This window comes from Silurus meridionalis, chromosome 23 (assembly GCF_014805685.1).
Source record: "Silurus meridionalis isolate SWU-2019-XX chromosome 23, ASM1480568v1, whole genome shotgun sequence".
Lineage (NCBI taxonomy): Eukaryota > Metazoa > Chordata > Actinopteri > Siluriformes > Siluridae > Silurus > Silurus meridionalis.
In genome coordinates, this window is record NC_060906.1 from 25,622,410 (window position 1) to 25,649,125 (window position 26,716).

At 41.9% G+C, this 26,716-nt stretch overlaps 2 protein-coding genes, 1 long non-coding RNA gene and 1 other non-coding gene across 5 annotated transcripts in view; 3 read left to right on the forward strand and 1 right to left on the reverse strand.

Annotated features, from left to right (window-relative positions):
* Positions 1–925: 925 nt before the first annotated feature.
* On the reverse strand, positions 926–1,143 carry LOC124377484. The gene has a single exon (XR_006924102.1). It is a non-coding gene; the product is annotated as a small Cajal body-specific RNA 13 (non-coding RNA).
* A 973-nt stretch (positions 1,144–2,116) lies between these two features.
* On the forward strand, positions 2,117–7,266 carry glrx5 (glutaredoxin 5 homolog (S. cerevisiae)). Its single transcript, XM_046836296.1, has 2 exons — positions 2,117–2,519; positions 7,027–7,266. Exons 1-2 carry the CDS (start codon positions 2,261–2,263, stop codon positions 7,197–7,199), a joined length of 432 nt encoding a protein of 143 aa, XP_046692252.1. The 5' UTR covers positions 2,117–2,260; the 3' UTR covers positions 7,200–7,266.
* A 1,873-nt stretch (positions 7,267–9,139) lies between these two features.
* Positions 9,140–12,149, forward strand: LOC124377033. Of its 2 annotated transcripts, none has more exons than XR_006924044.1 (3): positions 9,140–9,447; positions 9,523–9,898; positions 11,680–12,149. It is a non-coding gene; the product is annotated as an uncharacterized LOC124377033 (long non-coding RNA). The 2 variants fall into 2 exon arrangements; XR_006924043.1 differs by having other exon boundaries at positions 9,523–9,619.
* Positions 12,150–19,214: 7,065 nt separating this feature from the next.
* Positions 19,215–26,716, forward strand: part of LOC124377032 (uncharacterized protein C14orf132-like) — a 7,944-nt gene continuing 442 nt past the window's right edge. Inside the window, exons 1-2 of the mRNA XM_046836297.1 lie at positions 19,215–19,461; positions 26,082–26,716. The exon at positions 26,082–26,716 is cut by the window's right edge and continues 442 nt beyond it. Coding sequence (XP_046692253.1) covers positions 19,435–19,461; positions 26,082–26,294 — 240 coding nt within the window. The 5' untranslated portion in view covers positions 19,215–19,434 and the 3' untranslated portion in view covers positions 26,295–26,716. The remainder of the gene's footprint in view (positions 19,462–26,081) is intronic.

The following is a 26,716-nucleotide window of genomic DNA, read 5'->3' on the forward strand; positions in this document are numbered from 1 at the left end:
GTCGTTACAGGGGCTCCTGTAGGGGGTGCAATTTAATAAGCTGCAAGAAAATGGTCAGTTTTGGAAGGTGATGTGTTGAAAACAGCAAAAATGGGCAAGTGTAAGGCCATGGTGTGAGGGTCTAGACGTCTGGGTCAGCACCTCTAAAGCAGCGGGTGTTTGGGGGTTTAGTACCTACAAGTGCTGCAAGGAAAAAAACTTAAACCAGTAACAGGGTCATGGATGCTCGAGGAGAGAAGACTGGTCTGTCTGGTCCAATCCAATGATTGATGCTGGTTCTGATAGAAAAGAGTCGGAACCCACAGAGAAGCACAGCTTGCTGAGTATGAGAACCATGAAGAAACACAAAGGTCTGATCTTTTCTTTTACATCATGTGGATGAGCAGGTGCATGGACATGGCTTACCTGGAAAGAGTTCTTTCGAAGATACACAAGGAGAAGAAGGAAAGCTGATGCTCTAGGCTGTTACAGACCCCTTCATGGTAACATGTTCCCCAAGAGCAGTGTCCTCTAGAAGATTTCATCTTTCCAGAGAGGACTTCAAAACACCAACAGACCCCAGGAGCCTCGTTTCCTTTCAGATTTATTTTAGTCTGAACAAAGTGAAAACACATCCCATGACCAGGAGCCATTCCTCTCATTGTTCTCCATTACAAAGAAGCAAAACAGTCACATCTTCCTTCCATCAGCTGCACACACACACACACACACACACACACACACACGGTCTTCATGCTGTGTTCCATGATGGCTTTTCTGGAGAATTACACTCGATGTTCACTGCAGGAGGAAACACAAGCAGCGAGACATCAGGAGGTGAAACTATAAATCAGCAGCAGCTTCTCCATCAGTACCTGACACAAACACACACCATTCCATCCCACACAGATACACCTTCTAACACTGTGTGTGTGTGTGTGTGTGTGTGTGTGTCAGTGCTTCAGTAACTGAGAGGAGATCTTGTCCTCCCAGGTAATATCTGACTGCAGTGTGTTTCTGTGCCTGTGTGTAGATGAGTGATGGTATGAGGAGATCCATCACCTCCGGGGAACACACAGGGTTCTGAGTGTCAGAAGAACATCGCACAGAAACTCCAGAACTCAGGAGCTCCGCCTTTTCATCTTCTCTTCTTCTGCGCAGACCTGCTGGGTCACGGCCACAGGGCAGGACCCGACAACACGCAGGAGCTGCGAGGATACACCTTTACCAGGATCACCCCCCCACACACACACACACACACACACACACCATAAATATTTACACACACACACACATACACACACACACACACACACACACACACACACACACACACACACACACACACATATACACACACACACACACACACACACACACACACACACACACACACACACACCTCACCACACACACACACATACACACACACACACACACACACACACACACACACACACACACACACACATTTAATATTTAATAATAATTGATTTGTTTTCTGTAATTACCTGATAAATGTTTTTTAGTTTATGGAAGTACAGTATGTTTGTTTAATTTTTTTTTTACTAATTAAATATGATACATAAAATTATTGATTAATTTAAAGATTAAATTAAATATAAATTCTGAGTAAAATCTAATAAACACACTGCAGGTACACTGAGTGTTTATATAAAATAACGCAGCACTGCAGCTGAAACTCCACACAAACCCCGAATATTTATATTTAAAAATTATATTAATATATAAAAAAATATAAAAAGTAAAAATAAAGCAGTAAATTAAAGTGAATACCTTTACAACTCCACATCATAGACGCGCTTATATTAGCGGCAAATTAACCCGGAAGAAACAGAAGCTGAACCGGAAGTGAAATTTTAATCTGTCCAACTTTGTGTATTTTTTTTTATCAATGGGTTTAATTTAGTTAAAATATGATGACATTTTTACATTTACAACATTATAAAATTAATTTTTAAAAATTTTTAATGCTATAAAAACTTAATAAATGCGGTAAAACGGGATATTAGCCTCGTGCTAATCGAGAAACAGGGCGGGTCTCGATATGATTGACTTTGCGGTCAGCCAATAAGAACTAAGCGCCGCTCTCGGCCAGCCAATCAGATATGTTTTACGTGTTTAAGGGCGGAGCTTGGTGGAGTCGTCTTGGGGGAACCGCGGTCTGTGTATCCGGAGTCAGGAGAAGGAGAGGAAAAGATCCCACCCTGAAGATCCAGGTTCCGCTGAAGTTCTCCAGCTCACGCCGCGTGTAGGGAAGATGAACAGCGTCATGAACAGCATACTGAGACACACGGCGCGGGCTGCGGGCGCCCGCTGGATGTCCTCCTCGTCCTCAGAGGAAGTGCTGAAGAACCTGGAGCAGATCGTGAAGAAGGACAAGGTGGTGGTGTTCATGAAGGGAACTCCGGCGCAGCCCATGTGCGGTTTCAGCAATGCCGTGGTGCAGATCCTCAGGATGCATGGAGTGGAGAAATACTCCTCTTACAACGTGCTAGAGAACCAGGAGCTCAGACAAGGTCAACACACACACACACACACACACACACACACACACACACACACACACACAGTATGGGTCAGTGGTAGGACACAGAGTCTATATGAGTTTAAATACTGTACAAGTCCATATGATGAACAGAAACACTGAGTGAAGAAAAAATACATCATTACTTTAATAAATGAAGCTCCGTCAATCCAAACATCTCCTCAACAAGTCTAAAAGTGCACTCTCCACAATCTTCAGACGCTAGGATTAAACAGGTTTTGAAGACCTCAGGGAAGGACGAGCGAGAGCTACTTCTGCTGCAGAGGAGAACTTTATTACAATTACCACAATCACAAAACCTGATTTACATAAAAGCTTCTCAGAGTTCAGGTGGCAGATGATTTCAACATCTACTATAATGAGGAGACCATGTGAGTCAGACCTTCAGGGTCTGTGGCAAAAGGAAGAACAACAAAACAAAAGGAGCTTCATTTGGACAGGAAACCAGAAGGAATGAAGAGTAGATCAGTGGAAAAGTGTCCTTTAGTCTGAAGTCCTTTACGACAGGACGATGATCCCAAACTCACCTGTAGGTTCTGAAAGAGCTGTTAGTTGATGAAGGAGAGTGATGGAGTACTGCATGACCTGACCTCCACAATCACTCCATCTAAATCCGGGTGAGATGCTTTGTGATGAGTTGGACCAGAGAAAAGCAGCCAACAAACACTCAATGTCTCTGGGAACTCCTTGAGATGGTTGGAAACCCATTCCAGGTGATGAAGAATCAAAAATCTAAAGATATTCAGTTTTTGTTTCCTACAGATTTCCAGACGTGTTCTTTCATAGTCTTCAGGATTACGGTCATCTTCTTCTTTCTGTCTCCATACCCCCCCCGTCCTCTACATCTGCCTCTTTCACACCACCACCTGCATGTCTTCCCTCACCACATCCATAAATCTCCTCCTTGGTCTTCCTCTTTTCCTTGTTCCTGGTGGCTCCATCCTCAGCATTCTCCTACTGATATACCCCATGTCCCTCCTCTGCACATGTCCAAACCATCTCAATCTCACCTCCCTCACCATGTCTCCAAAACGTCCTACATGCGCTGTCCCTCTAATAAACTCATTTCTAATCCTGTCCATCGTCGTCACTCCCAACGAACATCTCGACATCTTCAGCTCTGCTACCTCCAGCTCCACCTCCTGTCTTTTACTCAATGCCACTGTCTCTAATCCATACAACATCTCAGGTCTCACCACAGTCCTATAAACTTTCCCTTTCACTCTCACAGATACTCTTCTATCACAAATCACTCCTGCTATCACTCTTCTCCACCCACTCCACCCTGCCTGCACTCTTTTCTTCACTTCTCTAACACACTCTCCATTACTTTACACTGCTGACCCCAGGTACCTGAACTCCTCCACCTTCTCCACCTCTTCTTCCTGCAGCCGCACCCCTTTACTGCCCTCCCTCTCATTCACACACATGTACTCTGTCTTACTCCTACTGACTTTCATTGCTCTTCTCTCCAGCGTGTACCTTCACCTCTCCAGGGTCTTCTCCACCTTCTCCTTACTCTTAGCACAAATCACAATATCATCCACAAACATCATAGTCTATGGAGGCTCCTGTCTGACCTCGTCCTTCAACCTGTCCATCACCCCTGCAAACAGGAAGGGGCTCAGGGCCGATCCTTGATGCAGTCCAACCTCCACCTTGAACCAGTCTTGTTTATACTGCACACTTCACTGCTGTCACACTGTCCTCATACATGTCCTGCACCACCCTCACATACTTCTCTGACACACCAGACTTCCTCATACAATACCACAACTCCTCTCTCCACCCTGTGGTACGCTTTCTCTAAATCCACAAACACACAATGCAACTCCTTCTGACCTTCTCTATACTTCTCCATCACACCAGACTTCCTCATACAACACCAACTCTCAGTGTGAATATAAAATGTGGAAATAAAGAAAAATAAATGAGTGTCTGCAGGAAACAGTGAATCACAGGGGAGGTTTTCTGCAGATGTTGTTGATGTGGTCAGGATTAATGTGTCCTCAATGCTGAGAAAATGCAGGCAGATACTTTTCCATAATACCGGACCATCAGGTGTGTTCTGCAGCAGGACAACAACCTCAAACACACAGCCAACATCATCAACAGCTGCTTTAAGTGTAGAGAACAAGGAGTGTGGAAGTGATGGTCCTGATCTCAACATCATCAAACCCACCTGGGATTACACCAAGACATGGAACAATCTGAGGCAGACTACTTCCTCTCTCTCGCTCTCGCTCTCTCTCGCTCTCCCTCTCTCTCTCTGTCTCTCTCTCGCTCTCTCTCTCTGTCTCTCGCTCTCTCTCTCGCCTCTCTCTCTGTCTCGCCTCTCTCGCCTCTCTCTGTCTCGCCTCTCTCGCCTCTCCTCTCTCTCTCGCCTCTCTCTCTCTCTCTCTCGCCTCTCTCTCTCTCTCGCCTCTCTCGCTCTCGCCTCTCTCTCGCTCTCTGTCTCTCTCTCTGTCTCTCTCGCCTCTCTCTCGCCTCCTCTCTCTCGCCTCTCTCGCCTCTCCTCTCTCTCTCTCTGTCTCTCTCTCTCTCTCTGTCTCTGTCTCTCTCTCTCTCTCTGTCTCTCTCTCTGTCTCTCTCTCTCTCGCCTCTCTCGCTCTCTGTCTCTCGCCTCTCTCTCTCTCTCTCTCTCTCTCTCTCTCTCTGTCTCTCTCTCTCTCTGTCTCTCTCTCTCGCTCTCTCTCTCTCTCTCGCTCTCTCTCTCTCTCTGTCTCTCTCACACACACTCACACACACACCCAGAGAGAAATAGTTGATTATATAAAGGTACAGGATATAACAGGTTCCAGGGTGTTTCACATGACCCCCATCACTACCCCGTGTTTCTCTCACTGCTCTTTATTCTTTTCCTTTCTGGAGAGTATAAATTACATGAAGTGACAGACTGTAATCTGACTGTAAAACACACACGCGCGCACACTCACACACACACTCTCTCTCACACACACACACACACACACACTCTCTAATTTCCTGGGATTATAACTGGATTTTGCTGCGGTTTAAATATTTGTTTTTTTTGTATCGTACTGGTAAATTACTGGTGATCTATACTGGTGATTGTACTGGGATTGTACTGGTGATCTATACTGGTGATTGTACAGGGATTGTACTGGTGATCTGTACTGGTGATTGTACTGGTGATTGTACTGGTAAATGTACAGGGATTGTACTGGTGATCTATACTGGGATTGTACTGGTGATCTATACTGGTGATTGTACTGGTGATTGTACTGGTGATCTTTACTGGTGATTGTACTGGTGATTGTACTGGTGATCTTTACTGGTGATTGTACTGGTGATTGTACTGGTGATTTGATGAGATTTTGTGGGAAATATTATTTTAGTTTATTGGTGTTATTGGTAATGTACTGGTTAATTACAGGTAACACTGGGATTGTACTGGAAGATTGTATGAGGTGATATTAAACAGTTTCAAGACTAGTTTTGTAACACACCAACAGATGGCAGCACAAGACTGCCCAAGATGTGCCCAGTTGCAGGGAGCACCGACCTTCATAAGTCAGTGTGCCAAAAGACATGGTCCTGTGTGCATCAGGAGCCGTGCACCACGTTCACTGTTCTGACCACGTGTGCAATCTGACACTGAGCTCCTCACACGTGAAACAACACGATCTCACGTCTACACACACCCTAATCACCAGATTCGGCTCCTGTGGACTTCACCCTCTTCTCAAAGATGAAGCTGAAGCTCACGGATCGCCTTTTGACACTGTTGTGGAGATTCTGTGTTAATAGCAGAAGATCCTCAACACGCTTCCAAAAGAAGACTTCCAGACCTCGTTCCAGAAGAACATTGAGGGCGCTGTATTACTGTCCACAGAGACTCATTAGAAGGTGATCGTGTGGAAACGTAGATAAATAAATTACTTTATTGTAAACAGAGCGAATCTTCAAACTTTCATACCAACGGCTTTACTGGTACAGGACTAAAGTCCAGGGTTCCAGTGAGACTCTGTACTGTACAGTGTTAATGCACACACACACACACACACACTCTACAGCTCAAATCAGGTAAAGCGGCAAAATCATGCAGCAATGATCACATGCTGTGTGTGTGTGTGTGGGGGGGGGGTTTAAAGTCAGTTAGTCATGTTCGGTATGCTGTGGATTTAAACGGCTCAGGCTAATCTGATCTCGGGGATGTGGGCGTGGTCTTATGTTTATCAGCTGTGTACAGATGTGAGGGCGTTCACGTTAACACACACACACACACACACACACACACACAAAACTCTGTCGGTTCATGTCCCTATAGCTCACTGTTACACTGTAAATTCATAATGCATATTATACAATATATTAGTGTTATATACGTGTGTGTGTGTGTGTGTGTGTGTGTGTGTGTGTGTGTGTGTGAGAAATGGCATGGAGGAGTGATTACTGATTATTGAGTATTGATTGTTGATAGTTGTGTATTAATTGTGGGCTCTGTGGTGCTACAGGTGTGAAGACGTTCTCCAACTGGCCCACGATCCCTCAGGTGTTCTTCAATGGAGAGTTTGTGGGTGGATGTGACATTCTCCTGCAGATGCACCAGAGTGGAGACCTGGTGGAGGAACTGGACAAACTGGGCATCAGATCAGCTCTGCTTGATAAAACCACACCCTCTCAATAAAGTGTGTGTGTGTGTGTGTGTGTGTGTGTGTGTGTGTGTGTGTGTGTGTGTGTGTGTGTGTGTGTGTCTCATATACACACACACACACACACACACACACACACACACACAGGAGCTGAGAATATTGTCCTCACAAATTCTCACCTGTGAATTTTTTATAACCCTTGACAGAAACACTGGTGTGTGTGTGTGTGGGTGTGCGCGCTTTACAATCATGTGTGTTTGTACAAAAGTGTGTGTGAAATTTATCAATAAAATATATTAAAATATCTCGTATTTGTCCGATTCTGTAAATAAACAGTTTTACAGATAAGATACATACAGACTGAACTGATCCCTGAACATATTCATCATTTACTAAATAAATAACATCAACATAAATACACAAAATATTCATCTACTAAATAAATACATACAAAATCAACATTTATGCACAATATGGTATTTATTTTATTTATATCTAGAAAGCAAAACTGAAACATTTCTTTGGAGCTCAGTTATTCAGCAGAATCTTTTTCTCCTCAGGTGTGAAATTGTGCAGTCAGCAGTTTGGACAAAACCTCCAGTGGATTTTCTTTATGATGTTCTACACTGTACATTAACACTGAAGAATCTAAACTATATAACGATTCGAAAGTTTCTCTATTGATCTTTGATGAAGTTTTGCACACTCTCGGAGTTCTCTCAGTCAGACTCATGAGGTCGTCACCTGGAACGGGTTCCACAATCTTCAGGAGTTCCCGGAAGAGTTCTTGTTGACTGCTTTTCCTTCACTCTCCGGTCTGACTCATCCCAAACCATCTCACCTGGGTTTAGATGTGGTGATTGTGGAGGTCAGGTCATCTGATGCAGCACTCCATCACTCTGCTTGAACAGAGAGCTCTTACAGTGTGTTTGAGATCAGTGTTTTGTTGGAAAATAAATGATTATAATTGTGAACCTGCATGTGAAGGCTGCAGGTCGCTGCAGGATGCTGTGGTCACCATGCTGGTTAAGCGTGTCCTCAAGTATCACCAACAGTGTCATCAGCGAAGCATCTCCACTCCTCCACACCTCCTCCCCATTGCTCCACAGTGGCAACCACACATTCAGGATCTGTCCATTCACTGTCTATATGTGTAACAAAGACACCACAAATGTCTCATTTGGACTCTTTAGACCAAAAGACAGTTCCAGAATCTAATGTTAATAATACATTTGAAGGCAAATATTTTGCTGAGTGGATCTCTATTCAACTACACCGTTTGTGTACTTTGTCCACCACTGGAGTCCCAATACTTTTGGCCATACAGTGTATGTTTAGGCTGTTGGTGTGGATCCATCATCAGCAGTGTGTGGGTTCTAACTGAAGAGAACTTAATTCAGAAGCAGGCCATCAGGGTGGATCAGGCAGCTAAGTGTTTTTCCAGCAGGAGGCGCTGTGAGACCTGCGGACACACACACTTTGCCCCACAAATGTTTTTACAAATGAATATAAAACTAATAATTATGTTGCTCTTGTACTGGATTATGTTGGACTACTGGCTGAACCCCTTGAAGAAATCTCATTACTATATGTATTTATTTATTTATTTATAAAGATTTTTTTATTTGAAATGAACAATTTGTTGTTTTATGAATGTTATGAATGTTTTTCTATTGGAGGAGAGATGATATATAAAATACTTGAATTAAATATTGAATGTAAAAAGGGCTTGTGGTCATTAAAGCCATCAGGCAGTTTGTAATAATAATAATAATAATAATAATAAAGAAATTGTGTATTGATTAAACCCCCACACAGCTGATATATGTTTATATAAGTAAATAAATAGATGAATTAAAAGCAGTGTGTGATTCAGAGACAAACCAGAAACTTCATTCCCAACAATCCTTCACTTCATCCTCTTCATCCTGTTGCCTAGCAACCGTTCATTCTCTCTCGGTGGTGTGATTCACACCCACGCTGCGATTCAGGACACGGCCGGGTGGAAAGAGATAAATGGGGCAGTGGTTAAAATGAGGGTAAATCTGAGGTGTGGGTACTGACATGGGCTTTCAGGTGGGCTCTTTTTGTTGCCACGGCAACTTCAGGTGCAACAGATGCTGTCAGGAGTGAGGAAGGTCAAAGGTCAGTCTTCATGGGTATTTGGGACGCAGCCGCCTGCTTTCATGAGTTATATGATTATGTAGGAAAAATGATCGGGACGTGTGGAGCTCCTCAAGACGCTGCCTACAGAGGGAACACATGCTCCTGGTGCTGACACAGGTAAATCAATAATAATAACCAACAAATAAACAAACAAATAATCAATACAAAATTCAATCTTTGTTTGTTTTTCAGAGTTAAACTTGAAGGTGAAGATGGCTCCACATCCTCCTCCTGACTCTGGGATTTTCTGCTTTATCTGAGAGCCCGAGATTTCCTCATGCTGTACCAGGTGAAAATAGATCCGTTACTGTCCAGAGATAAATTCACGCTCATATTTAATAAATCTCCTGCTGCCCCTCACCCTCCCAGCTGGGCAGCTTAAACTTCTCCAGGGGCAGTTAGTGAAACATTTACAGTTGTGTAACACACTCAGTGCTTGTTATTATACACTCGAAGCCAAAGTAAAGTTCAGAGTCACGTTCTGCAGAACCGTTCTTCATCAACGTTCTTCATCCCCAAAACCCGAGACGTGATGATGCTCAGGAAGTTTATTCCTCCTAAAAAACATGTAAGTTTACTGCTCATTTATCAGCGAGGTGATGAAGCTTTACTCCTAATTACTCACCTCATTCCATTCATCCTCAGCTCTGGGCTGAGTTTCCATATTATAACTATCACTCACATCTACTGATATCTTCTACAGACCCATAGTGCTCGAAATATATTCAGTGTAGCCAAAATTACAATTCTTTCTGTTGCCTAGTAGATTATACACATCACACTGGGGTGTTAAAGTGCACTTTCTAAAATTGTATAATCTAAAATTATATTGCTATATGAAGTATTACAATCATTTAGGTGTAGAATGGAGGAAATACGAGTAAATACACTACATACAGTACAGAGAGTTGTAGCAGGAGTATCATCATGAGAATAGCACTCTAGTAGGTATAATATGTGTGTATTGTGTGTTTAATACTCCACCTGTAGTATAATGTAGTACAAACCCAATTCCAAAACAGTTAGGACACTGTGTTAACTGTAAATGAAAACAAAATGTGCTGATTTGCAAATCTTATAAACAAACATTTTATTCACAATAGAACATAGAAAACATGTCAGAGGAAACTGGGTAACTGTGTATCTGACAGGGGCAGAGTCTCTCAGAAGTAAAGATGGGCGGAGCTTCACCAATCTGTGGAACACTGTGTCTACAATAATGTTAATTAACATTAAAACCAGTTGAATATTTCTTCATTTACAGAACATAATATCATCAAACGTTTCTGAGAATCTGGAGTAATCTCTGTGCAGAAGTTACACAGGTGAAAATCGTTATTGTAAGTTTGTGATCTTCGGGCCCTCAGGGGCCACTGCATTTATAACAGTCATGGTTCTTAAATCACTGCATGGGCTCATTGACACCTGCAGAAATCATTGTCTGTGAAGACAGTCTGCCACATCATCCACAAAGTAGGCATGTGTGAACACGATCTAGAAACGCCGCCATCCTCTCTGTGCCAAAGCTCATTTAAATGTACCGAGGGAACGAGAAAAACTGTTCTGTGGTCAGACAAATCGAATTTTTTTATTTCTCTTTGTAAACCATGGACACCACATCCTCTGGACTAAAGAGGAGAGGGACCATCTGGCTTTTTATTAGCGCTCAGTTAAAAAAGCTGCATCTCTGATGGTATGGTGGTGCTTCAGTGCCTGTGGAATGAGCAGCTGGTACATTTGGAAAGATTCCATCAATGCTGAACGCCATTTAACAGGTTTTAGCGCAACAAATGCTTACATCCAGAAAAAAATCTTTTTCAGGCAAATATGCAAGGAAATATTTGAGAAAGACAATGCTAACTGCAAACTACTGGAATCTACTGGAATCTACTGGAGTAGCATTGATGGTCTGCAGTCTAGACATTTCACCATTTCAAAACATTTGACGCATGAAATGAAAAATACAACAAAGGAAACCACAAACTGTTCAGCAGCTAGAATCCTGTATCAGACACATATTAGACAACAATTCTCTTCCAAAATATTTTGAGCAGCCATCAAATTCATAACGACCTCATTTTTCATTAAAACAATATAAATTCTACATTTAAACATCTCTTCATGAGAGTCTCATTTCATTGCATTCTGCTTTTATTTACACTGTACACAGTGTTCCACTTTTTTGGAATTGGGTTTGTAAGTATAATGTGTGTATAGTGTTCTAGTTCTCTGCCTGTAGTATATGAGTATATGAGTATATGAGTATATGAGTGAGATTGCTGCAATCTATAGTACAATAAGTGTTACTGTATTAGTAGTTGTATAGTCCTCAGTGTTCCTCTCATGCAGAGCACGTTCAGGAGGCGATTGTTGGCTCCTCGTCACAGGAACACGGTGAATCACATCGTGGGTCAGGAAGAGTCACTCAAACAGAAGCATGAAAGCAGAGAGGAGTCTGTTCTGGCCTTCCTCGGGATCACGTGCACCATCCTCAATCTCCTGGTCATCATATTCGTCTACATCTACACATCCCTGTGATCGAGGATCCTCTCAGCGAGAACGTGGCGTCAGGTCAAATCTATTGTGGTTTTCATATAAAATGTGAATTTGAATATAAACGGGTTTATAATGTAAAATCTTTTAGCTTTCTGTGGCTGTATGTGATGTGCTGCAGGTTACAAATCCTTAAAGGAGGACAATATATCAATAATCAAATTGATCTTATTTAAAAATATCGAACAAATAAACGTGTTTTATTGTCAAAAAAAAACCTCAACATTGTGTACACTTAAAAACCAATAAAATACAGTCAAATAAAATTCTGCATTAGTTTCCTTTTTTATTTAATCTGGATTTTTGATGATGGAATTAATATGAATTTTTTGCACATATGGAACTGGGTTAAATGTTTCACTTGCATTGTGAATATAAATAAATATAATACAGGATAAAGTATAAATATACTTTACTACAGTTTACTACAGTTCTAAACAGCACATATACAGATGTTTACAAGTGGCAATAGAATTATTAACAGAGTCATATACATCATAGTGTATAAAATTATTCAAAATAGTCTTTTCTCTTCATTTCGAAGTCTATCAATTCAAGTATCTCAATTGCGCTGTGACGGAACCAAATGCAATTCCTCCTCCACACTACAGGAGGAAGCACTGAGCACTTCCGGATCATGGGACACATTCTGGGTTGTAGCAATATAGGCTAAGCTCTGACAATGAACTGTACAAAATATCACATTGTTCCATGTACGTACTAATCATTTCCATGCCCCTGCTGATTGTCTCTCAGTGCTCTGATATTTATTTCTGTTTTTTTAATCAAGTGTGTTTGTTTCACATTTTATTTATCGCTGACTATAATTTCATGTTATTTCTGTTCTTACGACTTCCCATGAGATCACATATTGGATTTCTTCTGTTTATAAATTAAACCACACAGATTTCTGTTATTGTCATTATAACATTGTCGTTAAAATATGCAAGGTCTTCCCTGAAAAACAAAACCTTATTATAGCCTACAGCATTGATGGAGTTTTTCCAAATCTACAAATGTACATTCCACAGGCACCAATACACCACCATACTATCAGAGATGCGGCTTTTTGTATTTAGCACTGAAACAAGCCAGATGGTCCCTCTCCTCTTTAGTCCAGAGGACATGGTGTCCATGGTTTTTAAAAAGAAAACTGTACATTTTTAATGAGCTTTGACCGTGAGAGGATGGCGGCATTTCTGGATCATGTTCACGCATGACTACTTCTTAGCATGATAAGAGATTTAACCTGCATGAGTGAATGACATGGCAAACTGTGTTCACAGACAATGATTTCTGCAGGTGTCAATGAGTTCTGCAGTGATTTCCATTAAGAACCATGACTGTTTTAAATGCAGTGGCCCCTGAGGGCCCGAAGATCACAAACATCCAATATTGATTTTCACCCGTGTCCCTTGTGCACAGAGATTACTCCAGACACTTAGAAACATTTGATAATATTATGTTCTGTAAATGATGAGATATTCAACTGTTTTTCAATTTGATATTGTGGAATATTAATTAAAAATTGTTCCACAGTTTGTAAACACAGACTTTCACAGATTAGTGGAGCTCCGCCCATCTTTACTTCTGGAAGACTCTCTAACATACACTATTTATACCCGATCATCTCACTGACCTGCTGTCAATTAACCTCAGTAGTTGTGAATAGAATGTAAATATAAAATAGATTTTTGAATTCCATTGCATTCTGTTTTTATTTCTATTTTACACAGTGTTTAAATCTTTGGAACTGTGGTTATATGTTAAATAAAGGAAAATGTTCTACACTTTCAGCAGTTTTCATCACCCACAAATATTTCTGAATCTTGGTTGAATTCTGTAGACTTTACATCCAGAATATAAATAATGACACAAAATCCACTGTTTTATGGAGTTATAGTTCTGTGCTCTGACTTCCTGCTCTCTTGTTTGTGTTTTATGAAAAGATTTTGAGATCATTATGTACTTTTGGATAGGGAACAGCATTCGAATTTGGTCAAGGACAAATGGAGGTCGGATGAGGAGTTGGTGATTAATTACAGATTAGAGCTCATGATTAAACAGTCTGATAACACACTGGTCACATGATCACATATTCCCCTGACTTGGCTTCTAGACAGTGCTAACGGATAAATGAGTCTTGGTTCTTTTACACACCAGAGTCGTGATGTAGGTCAACCACAGAAAGCAGGAAGATTACACCAGATGTTTCTCTCACAGGTCTACACTATACAGTTTACAGTAAAGATGAAAAAATAATAAGAATTAAATAAGACAGACAGACAGACAGTCAGACAGACAGACAGACAGACAGACAGACAGACAGACAGACAGACAGACAGACAGATAAATGGATGGATGGAGAGCAACATCAAACACCGGCTGAATTTATACAAAATTGGTTGAAACATTGGGAAATACTGTTGTTTTTATCATGTGTGTATTATGCTAGTGTGTGTGTGTGTGTGTGTGTGTGTGTGTGTGTCCCCAGCTCCACATTGATATGTGTGTGTGTGTGTAGATGACCCTCTGCCTTCTCTGACTCTGATAACATTGTATTTCCATTATTAATGTACACACCCGTCTCTTATATTAGACCATTTCAGCTCATGAGACATTCTGTGTGTGTGTGTGTGTGTGTGTGTGTGTGTATGTGTGTGTGTGATTGATCCATCACTTCCCCCGGCATGGTTTTCTCTCCTGCTCTTCTCTGGCTGCTGGAAATCTGGGTGTGAGGAAGCTGATGTATTAAAGAGACCAGGAGCGTCAGAGCTGATGCTGAAAATGAAAAAGTGTCTGAGCATGTTTTCCTGCAGGATGTTTCATCACTCATACAGATGATGGAGAGAGAGAGAGAGAGAGAGAGAGAGAGAGAGAGAGAAAGAGAGCGAAAGAGGGAGGTGAGATATTTTTAGGAGTTTATTTGGGGAATCAAGCAGGACACAGTCACTGACCCTCTACAGAATCTCATCAACTTCTCTTTAAATGAATTACCCAATACTGTGAAGATGCTTCTTATTTACACACTCATTGTGTGTGTGTGTGTGTGTGTGTGTGTGTGTGTGTGTGTATGATCAGTGTTGTACTATCAGTCACCTGTGTTTCCTGTTTCCTCCATGTGGTTCCTGCATTTGATGGAGGTCTCAGTCCCAATGCCGAATTGAAAACAGAAAGGAGCTTTTGCTGAAAAATGTTTGGAGGAGAATCTACAGTCTTCTGAACCCTCACAGACGCTTGTTCCAGCCCAGATTACTCCAGCAAGAAGACTGGAGGTACAGGAGACCTGCTCATCAAACCTATGGACAGCCGTGTGGTCTCGCTAATGCTTATGCCAAAACTCTACACCTGGGATTTAAACTCACAACCTTCAGATCCAAAGTCTAATACCTCAACCACTAAGCTACCTCCTCTACAATGATAGCAAACAAGAAGTGAGGAGAAGTGAAGAAGGAGAACGTCCTCCTCCTCCTCCTCCCTCACGCTTCATCAGCTGATGTTGGGTGGAAAAATGTTTAAGTATTTCTGCTTCCAGTAGAGAATTCCACCAGAAGATCATGTTTTCACAATGTATTTACAAAACCCCTTTAGTGAAGGAATGTTCATGATGAAACCCTCATCAGCATTATTGTAAGAGCTTTATATCAACTTCACCTCCTCTCAATCCAGGAGACATGCTGAAGCATATTTCTGCTCCTGACCTACAAAATTAATAGTTACATTTTCCACTTCACTCAGGGCCACAAAACACACATTTCTCCTTCCTAAACATCTACAAGCTCCTCATGACATTCTTTTCTTTGCATAGTTAAGGTCAGGGTGTAGGGTCAGTGACCTTTAGAGCAGATATAAAGGCTCTGATCAATAACCCAGTGACTTAATCACTGAGCCACAACTCAAAGAAAGTGGAGGAGGAGAGAAAAGGAGGAGGAAGGGAAGAGAGAGAACCATGGATACAGTGCCCTCCACAATTATTGGCACCCTGTTTAAGATGTGGTCGTGGACTTCAAAAAATTTTTTTTTTTAAACAACATAGAACCCAAATGCAAAAAAAGAGAAAAATCCAACCTTTTATTTAAGTACATAACTTTGGTGGTAAAAAAATCACACATTTAGGAAAAAAAAAAAAAAACTTGAAATCATGTGTGCCACAATTATTGGCACCCCTGATGTTAATACTTTGTACAACCTCCTTTTGCCAACAAGACAGCACTTAATCTCCTCCTATAACATTTCACAAGATTGGAGAACACAGAGAGAGGGATTTTTGACCATTCTTCTTTGCACAATCTTTCTAGATCATCCAGTGTCCTGGGTCCTCTCTTATGCACTCTTCTCTTTAGCTCGCCCCACAGGTTTTCGATTGGGTTGAGGTCTGGGGACTGAGATGGCCATGGGAGGACCTTGAGTTTGTGACTGCTGAACCACTTTTGTGTAGATTTTGCCACATGTTTTGGATCATTATCCTGCTGAAAGACCCAATGACGACCCATCTTCAGCTTTCTGGCAGAGGCCATCAGGTTTTTATTTAAAATATCCTGGTACTTCAAAGCGTTCATAATGCCATGCACCCTAACAAGGTTCGGAAGAGAAACAGGCCCACAGCATCACAGATCCTCCACCATACTTCACTGTGGGCATGAGGTGCTTTTCAGCATACTCATCTTTTGTTTTACGCCAGACCCACTTAGAGTGTTTGTTGCCAAAAAGCTCAATCTTAGTCTCATCTGACCAAAGCACACGATCCCAGTTGAAGTCCCAGTACCGCTTAGCAAACTCCAGACGTTTACGTTTGTGAGTGTTAGTGAGAAAAGGCTTTTTCCTTGCATGCCTCCCAAACAGCTTGTTGGCATGTAGAGAGCGTCTGATGGTTGTTTTGGAGACTCTGTGACCCCAAGATGCCACTCTTTGATGCAATTCTGTGACGGTGAGCTTGGGAAATTTTTTTACTTCTCTTACCATCCTCCTCACTGTGCGTTGTGGCAAGATAAACTTGGGACCTCTTCCAGCCTTGTTTGTCACTGTTCCAGTTGTTTTAAACTTCTTAATGATTCCTCTGACTGTAGATACCGGCAAGTTAAGGCGAGTGGCTATTTTCTTGTAGCCATTGCCTGACTTATGAAGGTCGACACACATCTGCCTTACTTGAATGGTGTGTTCTCTTGTCTTTGCCATGTTGACAAATGGGTAAGAGAATTAGGCCTCTGTGTCACGTCATATTTATACCCCAGGGAAACAGGAAATCATGAATTACTAATTAAAAGTCCCTAGATACCCTGACCAACCTTAGCAACTACAGAAAAATATATATAAAAAAAAAACAATTAAATTTTTCAGAGGAATTGTTAGGGGTGCCAATAATTGTGGGACACATGATTTCAAGTTTTTTTTTTTTCTAAATGTATGATTTTTTTTTTACCACCAAAGTTATGTACTTAAATGAAAGGTTGGATTTTTCTCTTTTTTTGCATTTGGGTTCTATGTTGTTTCAAAAAAAAGGAGAATTTTTAGAAGTAATAAATAATTGTGGAGGGCACTGTAATTAAGTGTCCTTATTGATACATAATAGTTAAGGACACTTGTGTAGTATGTTCAGGGTGTAAGTAGGAACATGGTTCACTCTGGCAGCAGAACTGAAACGGAGAACCAGAATGAAACACAGACATGAGGATCTCTGGGATATAAAACTCCACCCACTCCACTATAAACAAACCTGAGTGAACATGTGAGAGTGAGGAGATGACAGCATCCAAATATCCCAGTTCACCAAACACTCCATATCCATGATCCCTCCAGATCTGCTCCTTTACCTCACAAACACCTACTGACTAAAGACTCCACTAAATAAATATGTGTTCAGCCTCGACTTGAACACTGAGACTGTGTCTGAGTCCCGAACACTGGTTGGAAGGTTGATCCATAACTGTGTGGTTTATAAGAGAAACATCTGCCCCCTGCTGGAGTCTTCATTATTCAAGGTACCAACAAATAGCCTGCACCTTTTGCTCTAAGTAGGCATGTGGGATCATACTTGACCAAACGTTTGGTCAGATACTGCGGCACGAGAGCGTTCAGTGTTTTATACTGTATGTCACTAGGAGTGTTTTATAATCGTTAAGTGAAAGATTTGATTGGGAACCAGTGCAGTGCAGCTTAAGATAAGGATGGTGTGATGCCCACTCTGTGATGCCCACTCATTGGGGTGTACCAGTATCTGCCCCTTTCTTGTAGTTTGTTAAACCATGTTCCAAAGCCTCCTGAACAGATTCCTTCAACTTCAATGTGCATACAGACGTGTATAGATGATCTATAGATCACTAATGATGTAAATAATAATAGCATGGTTATTAGATCCTTGACTTGGACAGAAATGACAGAAGCTGCAGGAGGACGAGTGGAAGTGTAAAATCTGTGTCCCTGTTTGGAATATGGACATGTGCAATTCCAAATTAATTGAAAATGTCACTAATTGAACCCTGGAACCCAAGACCTCATTATTTGGAGATTAGATTTATTAGATTAGATTAGATTCAACTTTATTGTCATTACACATGTACAAGTGCAAGGCAACGAAATGCAGTTTGTTTCTAACCAGAGTGCAATAACAGCAAGTGCAGGATATACAGTGTTTACATGATTTACATAAATGAAATAAAATGGTATTATAGGAAACAGTAAACAGTAATTTACAGATGTGTATGTACGATGAACATAATATACAGATGCATATAATATACATAAGATACAGATTACCAGCTTCTTGAAGGACTTGACATTAAAAGGAAGCACCATGTCTTCAGAACCTTCAGCTCCTCTCCCATTTAAACCCTGCTCTATTTGAAGGACCAGACTTGCAAATTGTTTCTATTTTAAGAGATGCTCCTGAGTAGAATCAATTCAGCAAGCAGGAACCATGATCCAGCCTTAGAACCCCTGAGAAACCTTTGTTCTTAAAGCATGCTCATGTTTTCTCTCTCTCTCTCTCTCTCTCTCTCTCTCTCTCTCTCCACCTTTCTCTGTCTCTCACTCTCTCCATCTTGTTATCCCTCACCCCCTTCCCTGTCTCCATCTGTCCCTCTGAATATCTTTATCTTTCACCCTCTGTGCCTCCCTCCCTCGTTCTTGTTACGTCTCTCTCTCGCTCTCCTCTCTCTCTCTCTCTCTCTCTCTCTCTCTCGCCTCTCTCTCTCTCTCTCTCTCTCTCTCTCTCTCTCTCGCCTCTCTCTCTCTCTCTCTCCTCTCTCTCTCTCTCTCTCTCTCTCTCTCTCTCTCTCTCTGTCTCTCTCCTCTCTCTCTCTCTCTCCTCTCTCTCTCTCTCTCTCTCTCGCTCTCTCTCTCTCTCTCTCTCTCTCTCTCTCTCTCTCTCTCTCTCTCTCTGTCTCGCTCTCCTTCCCTCCTCACTGTTCGGTGTTGTTGATCTGCATCATGGCTCTGTTGCTTCTCCTCCATCTCCTTTAATCACAGCTTTATCTCTTTCGGTTATTGGCTTTGATATCTTCATCTCTTCCTCCTTTACCTGTTGGTTGCCTGCTCTCTCGCTCTCTCTTCATCATGGATCTGTCCTTCATGGCAGCGCAGGTAAGTAGAACCATGTCTTTATTCTGGACTGTACACTTACACTGAGGCGCACATTAATACACAAATTGAAAATAACTTACTGTCTGCTGTACATTTGATTTAAAATGAGACGAGTCTGGACTGGAGAACTCTGAGGAACACGGGTTTAGGTTCAGTTCAGAGATTCTGGAGTTTATTATCTTTTCCTTAAAGAATACAGTTACAGTGTGACTTTAAACACTGCTGATGTAATGAGGATGCACTAAATATTTCATAGCTGGAATAATAAATATAATAATAATAATAATAATAATAATAATAATAATAATAATAATAATGCACATTGTCACAAGCTGGTTCTGATATGAGCCCGTTCTGTTTTCTCCTGTTTTTCTGAATGGAGAGATGTAAGGATGATGTAAGCATTGTGAGCACAGCTAATGATGTGTCTGGCCAGTTTTAGGGAAAAAGCTTTAAAGGAAACAGGTGAAAGTCTTTACCTCAGATTAATAAATAATCTCTCTCTCTCTCTCTCTCTCTCTCTCTCTCTCTCTCTCTCTCTCTCTGTCTATCATCAGTCTAAGCCCAGGGTTGTTTTTCCTGTTTATTAAGTTTGGAATGAAACTATTGTAACCAACTGGAATCAGAAAAGTGGTAGCTGACTGGTTAATGTCATGAGTTCAAATCCCATCCAAGCCGCCACCGCTGGGCCCTTGAGGAAGGCCCTTAACGCTTAGTTGTATAAATGAGAGAATTGTAAGTAAAATGTAACATAAATCATGGCTGTCTGTGCTGGAGCTCAGTGGTTCAGATGTTGGACTTCTGATCAGAAGATCATGAGTTCAAATAGCACCACCACTGCTGGGCCCTTGAGCAAGGCCCTTAACCTCGACCTGCTCAGTTGTATAACTGAGAGAATTGTAAGTCACTCTGAATCACAGCATCTGACAAATGCTGTAAATGTACATTTTTTCTCTCTAAACGTTCTCTCCTGGTTTTGTTAGTGTTCATGTAGGTGTTTTGTATATTAATGCATGTTACACTCAAGTGTTTATCCATTTATAGCTACACTTAATGTTGTGGAAGTTCCTGTTCTCACTTACGTTACTATCAGTGATCCTTTACTCTTTCCATTTATTAAATCTCATTAAAAAACATCCCATTCCACTATTAGTTCCTATTTGCCCTACAGTAATCTCCACTCTTCTGGGAAGATGTTCCACTAGATCTTTGTGGAGATTCATTCAGCTAAAAGGTGTTAGTAAAATCAGGTACTGATGTAGGTGAGAAGGTGAGGAGGTTCCTGGGGTGCAGTCAGCGTGAAACATTTATCCCAAAGGTGTTCAGTAAGGTCAGAGATCCAGAGCAGGCCACTGAAGATCTTCTGTTCTCCTAACTTTAGCTCCCAGTTGGATAACGGTGGTGTGTACGGAGTCTAGTACTTTTAATTTATTTACTTTTATGTCACACTAAAAACTTATTTAAAGATGATTCCCCTTCTAGCAGTGTGTGTGTGTGTGTGTGTGTGTGTGTGTGTGTGTGTGCGTGTGTGTGTGTGTGAGAGACAGCAGCAGCTGCTTTTCATGTATTAATTATGATTTGATATCACACTGAGCTTCTTCTTCACCGAAACTTCACGATAGTTTTGTATACAGTGTTTGCTGTATAAATTATTCTACTCTACACAGTCATGTGACCTGTCACTCACACACAATGTGGGCGGAGCTCCAGTACAATGGCATAAAACTAAGACCTGATCTTTCCTGCCATATGCGGTTCTTCTCCAAACTGTTAGCATAAAGCTGGAGGCACACAGTTTTACAGGACTGTCTTTGGATTTGCTATATAATTAAATTTAGCATCCACCTGAACTAGGAGACCCAAACCTGTTCCAGCATAACAGTGCTCCTGTGCACAAATCCAGCTCCATCAAGATCTGCTTTACAGATGTGAACGTGAACACTGACTGCACCCCAGTCCTCCTTACCTTCTCACCTAGATCAGTACCTGACTTTACTAACACCTTTGTGCGTAAAGTACACAAATCTCCACAAGCACACACCAAAATCTAGTGGAACATCTTGCCAGAAGAGTGAAAGGAGTTAGAAGGGCAAATTGGGACTAAACATGGTATATGGTGCTCAAAAATAACATACCATACGTATGACCAGGTGTCCACAAACTTTTCATAATAGAGTGTAGATCTTCATGGAGCTGGCTTTGTGCACAGATGCACTGTCATGCTGAAACAGGTTTGGGTCTCCTAGATCTTCTCCACTCCACCAGTAAAGGAAATAATTCACCTGGAAACGCTGGTGTCCCAATACTTTTCGCCCTACAGTATGTATATATATGTGCTTGGACCTCGTCATTTATAAACTCAGGCTACTGTGCTTTGGGGGGAAGGGGGGGCGATCATCTGTAGCTGGGTTTCCATGTGTTTGCTTTGGATGCACATCATGAACGCTCACATCAATACCCCACTGAGGAGCTTTAATTCAGATTAATGGCTTCATTAAGACACTGATTACTGCTTTTGATTTCTTAGTTAGTGAAGTGACTGTGTCTAAAACTGAGGCGTGTCTCAGCTCCACATGGTTCCTCACATGTGTCCGGCAGTTTGATGGAAATCAAAGTTCAGTCAGAATTTTCTTTCAGCTGTAAAAGCGAGTGCTTTGTGTTTAGTCGTGGTCATTTATAAACTCAGTCTCTTTCACCTCTAGCAAACTTCCCCTATTTCTGCATCTACAAAACCCGACTCTGAACACCAGCAACTTACCAAATATTAACCCTGACTTTACCTTTCACCTTTCACTGCCTCATCAGACTCACTACTGCCCCATCAGACTCACTACTGCCCCATCAGACTCACTACTGCCTCATCAGACTCACTACCGCCCCATCAGACTCACTACCACCTCATCAGACTCACTACTGCCCCATCAGACTCACTACCGCCTCATCAGACTCACTACTGCCCCATCAGACTCACTACTGCCTCATTATAATTACTGCTGCCCCATCAGACTCACTACTGCCCCATCAGACTCACTACTGCCTCATCAGACTCACTACCGCCCCATCAGACTCACTACCACCTCATCAGACTCACTACTGCCCCATCAGACTCACTACCGCCGCATCAGACTCATTACTGCCTCATCAGACTCACTACTGCCCCATCAGACTCACTACTGCCTCATCAGACTCACTACTGCCCCATCAGACTCACTACTGCCTCATTATAATTACTGCTGCCCCATCAGACTCACTACTGCCCCATCAGACTCACTACCACCTCATCAGACTCACTACTGCCCCATCAGACACACTACTGCCTCATTATAATTACTGCTGCCCCATCAGACTCACTACTGCCCCATCAGACTCACTACCGCCTCATCAGACTCACTACTGCCTCATCAGACTCACTACAGCCTCATCAGACTCACTACTGCCTCATTATATTTACTGCTGCATCATCAGTCTCACTACTGCCTCATCAGACTCACTACCGCCTCATCAGGCTCACTACTGCCCCATCAGACTCACTACTGCCTCATCAGACTCACTACTGCCTCATTATATTTACTGCTGCATCATCAGTCTCACTACTGCCTCATCAGACACACTACAGCCCCATCAGTCTCACCACTGCCTCATCAGACTCACTTCTGCCTCATCAGTCTCACTACTATTTCATTCGACTCCCTACACCTCATAAGACTCATTATTGCCCCATCAGACTCACTACTGCTTTATCAGAATCACTTCTGCCTCATCAGGTGTACTATTGCCCTATCAGACTCATTACTGCCCCTCAGATTCATTAGATTCACTGATGCCTCACTGACTCATTTCTGCCCCCCAAAAAAGAAATATTACTGCCTCATCAGACTCGTTGTTTCTCCAATAGACTCGTAACATCAGAGTGACAGTAAGTGTGATTATCACTACCCCGTGTTTCTCTCACTGCTCTTTATTCTTTTCCTTTCTGGAGAGTATAAATTACATGAAGTGACAGACTGTAATCCATCACATCACCACCAGCACACACTCGCCTGTTTACACACACGCACACACACACACACACACACACACACACACACACACACACACACAGAGTACTGTTCTCTCAGAATAATGATGAGATTCAGAAAGAATGAATGTCATGGCTCAGGAACAGAGGAATAATCACATTCCATCCCTCATCAGGGATCAGCGATGACATTCACATCAGCAGGTTAAAGAGCTTCGAGTGACGCCTTCAACATTTACACTCTTTAATGTATTCCGTCTAAGGAGCATCGAGATAATGTTCTGCTCGATCAGACGCTGTCTGGAACCAAACCACTCTTCTACAGCAGCCTGTAGACCAGAACAGAGTTTATTTATTAAATAACAACATATTTTTCACCCCTTTATACAATCAGAAACATCTGTGAAACAATGTAATAACACACTATTAGAGTTACACTGCTTCATCTTCACCTCAAACACTGGAGCCTCCTTCACTCATCTTCACCTCAAACACTGGAGCCTCCTTCACTCATCTTCACCTCAAACACTGGAGCCTCCTTCAATACATTTTTAACTCTTACCCTGACTCCTTCCAAACACTTGATGAGACTTCTTCCACACATGTTAAATAAGCATATCAAAACTTTCTGTATATATATATATATATATACAGTGAGGAAAATAAGTATTTGAACACCCTGCTATTTTGCAAGTTCTCCCACTTAGAAATCATGGAGGGGTCTGAAATTGTCATCGTAGGTGCATGTCCACTGTGAGAGACATAATCTATTAAAAAAAATCCAGAAATCACAATATATTTTTTTTAAAATATTTATTTGTATGATACAGCTGCAAATAAGTATTTGAACACCTGAGAAAGTCAATGTTAATATTTGGTACAGTAGCCTTTGTTTGCAATTACAGAGGTCAAACGTTTCCTGTAGTTTTTCACCAGGTTTGCACACACTGCAGGAGGGATTTTGGCCCACTCCTCCACACAGATCCTCTCTAGATCAGTCAGGTTTCTGGCCTGTCACTGAGAAACACGGAGTTTGAGCTCCCTCCAAAGATTCTCTATTGGGTTTAGGTCTGGAGACTGGCTAGGCCACGCCAGAACCTTGATACGCTTCTTACAGAGCCACTCCTTGGTTATCCTGGCCGTGTGCTTCGGGTCATTGTCATGTTGGAAGACCCAGCCTCGACCCATCTTCAATGCTCTAACTGAGGGAAGGAGGTTGTTCCCCAAAATCTCGCAATACATGGCCCCGGTCATCCTCTCCTTAATACAGTGCAGTCGCCCTGTCCCATGTGCACAAAAACACTCCCAAAGCATGATGCTACCACCCCCATGCTTCACAGTAGGGATGGTGTTCTTGGGATGGTATCATTCTTCTTCCTCCAAACACATTTAGTGGAATTCTGACCTAAAAGTTCTATTTTGGTCTCATCTGACCACATGACTTTCTCCCATGACTCCTCTGGATCATCCAAATGGTCATTGGCAAACTTAAGACGTGCCTGGACATGTGCTGGTTTAAGCAGGGGAACCTTCCATGCCATGCATGATTTCAAACCATGACGTCTGAGTGTATTACCAACAGTAACCTTGGAAACGGTGGTCCCAGCTCTTTTCAGGTCATTGACCAGCTCCTTCCGTGTAGTTCTGGGCTGATTTCTCACCTTCCTTAGGATCATTGAGACCCCACGAGGTGAGATCTTGCATGGAGCCCCAGTCCGAGGGAGATTGACAGTCATGTTTATCTTCTTCCATTTTCTAATGATTGCTCCAACAGTGGACCTTTTTTCACCAAGCTGCTTGGCAATTTCCCCGTAGCCCTTTCCAGCCTTGTGGAGGTGTACAATTTTGTCTCTAGTGTCTTTGGACAGCTCTTTGGTCTTGGCCATGTTAGTAGTTGGATTCTTACTGATTGTATGGGGTGGACAGGTGTCTTTATGCAGCCAACGACCTCAAACAGGTGCATCTAATTTAGGATAATAAATGTAGTGGAGGTGGACATTTTAAAGGCAGACTAACAGGTCTTTGAGGGTCAGAATTCTAGCTGATAGACAGGTGTTCAAATACTTATTTGCAGCTGTATCATACAAATAAATAGTTTAATAATCATATATTGTGATTTCTGGATTTTATTTTTAGATTATGTCTCTCACAGTGGACATGCACCTACGATGACAATTTCAGACCCCTCCATGATTTCTAAGTGAGAGATTTTGCAAAATAGCAGGGTGTTCAAATACTTATTTTCCTCACTGTATATAACATCTGAGTGTGTTCGTGGGTCTGCTGTCTATAGAATTAGTAACGTATCAGAATGAGGCATTAAAATAAACCTATACTACAGTCAGAGCTGCTTTTCAGGAGAATTCATCAACACCTTCTGACCAATCAGAGTGCAAAATCAGGTAAGACGTCAGTGCTCCAGCTTAGGGGGTAAATTTATTTGTTTTTGAAGTTAGTGTTCAGCTTCAAAGAGAAGAATCTGTGATAAATCGTAGTGTAAGCGCTCGTCTAGGTGGAAAGGTCAGATTCCATCATTGTCACATTTGCCGAAAGCATAAAAGCTCCATGATTCATGCCTGACCTCTTCATCCCTCGTTCTCAGATCCCTGTAATGACGGGCGCCTTCATGGACTCGTCTCCGAACGACGACTACAGCACGGATCACTCGCTCTTCAACTCCTCGGCCAGCGTCGCTCTTCACCAGCAGGAGGCGCCACAGAGGTTTTCCCGAGACGCTATCTGGCTCTGGATCGCCATTTCTGCCACCATCGCCAACATCGTGGTGGTCGGAATCGTCTACGCATGCACATTCTGAACTTAGGACCTGGGGGAAATAAAATGTAGGCTCACACCAGAGATCTTCACCCCTGGGGTTATTTTCCTTTCACTCTCTCTCTGAGTCTCTCTGGTGTGAGGGCATGTTTTTATAGTAGATTTACACATGGATGTATTTTACTGAGGTTGTGTGTTTAGATTCATGAGAAGGTCCAAGGACCATCCAGGATCTGATTTCCTTCTCAGACCTGTAAAGCAAAAACCTGCCGATTTATACTCACTTTAATCAACTCCAGGATTTGGGTTAGGGTTCGTTTGCTGTTTTCTTTTTTTTCTTTTCTTTTCTTTTTTTTTCTTTTCTGTTCTGTTCTGTTCTGTTTTGAGACTGTAACCCAAATTCTTATACACAATGTTAATTTATTGAATTCTTTGTCCATCTTTTTTTCACGCACATCAGTATAG

What these genes read in the sequence shown, in the direction of transcription:
- glrx5 (XM_046836296.1), top strand. Translation starts at nt 2,261, where the DNA reads ATGAACAGCGTCATGAACAGCATACTGAGACACACGGCGCGGGCTGCG. An exon ending in GAACCAGGAGCTCAGACAAG is followed by an intron (nt 2,520 to 7,026) that starts GTCAACACACAC and finishes GTGGTGCTACAG; the next exon opens with GTGTGAAGACGTTCTCCAAC.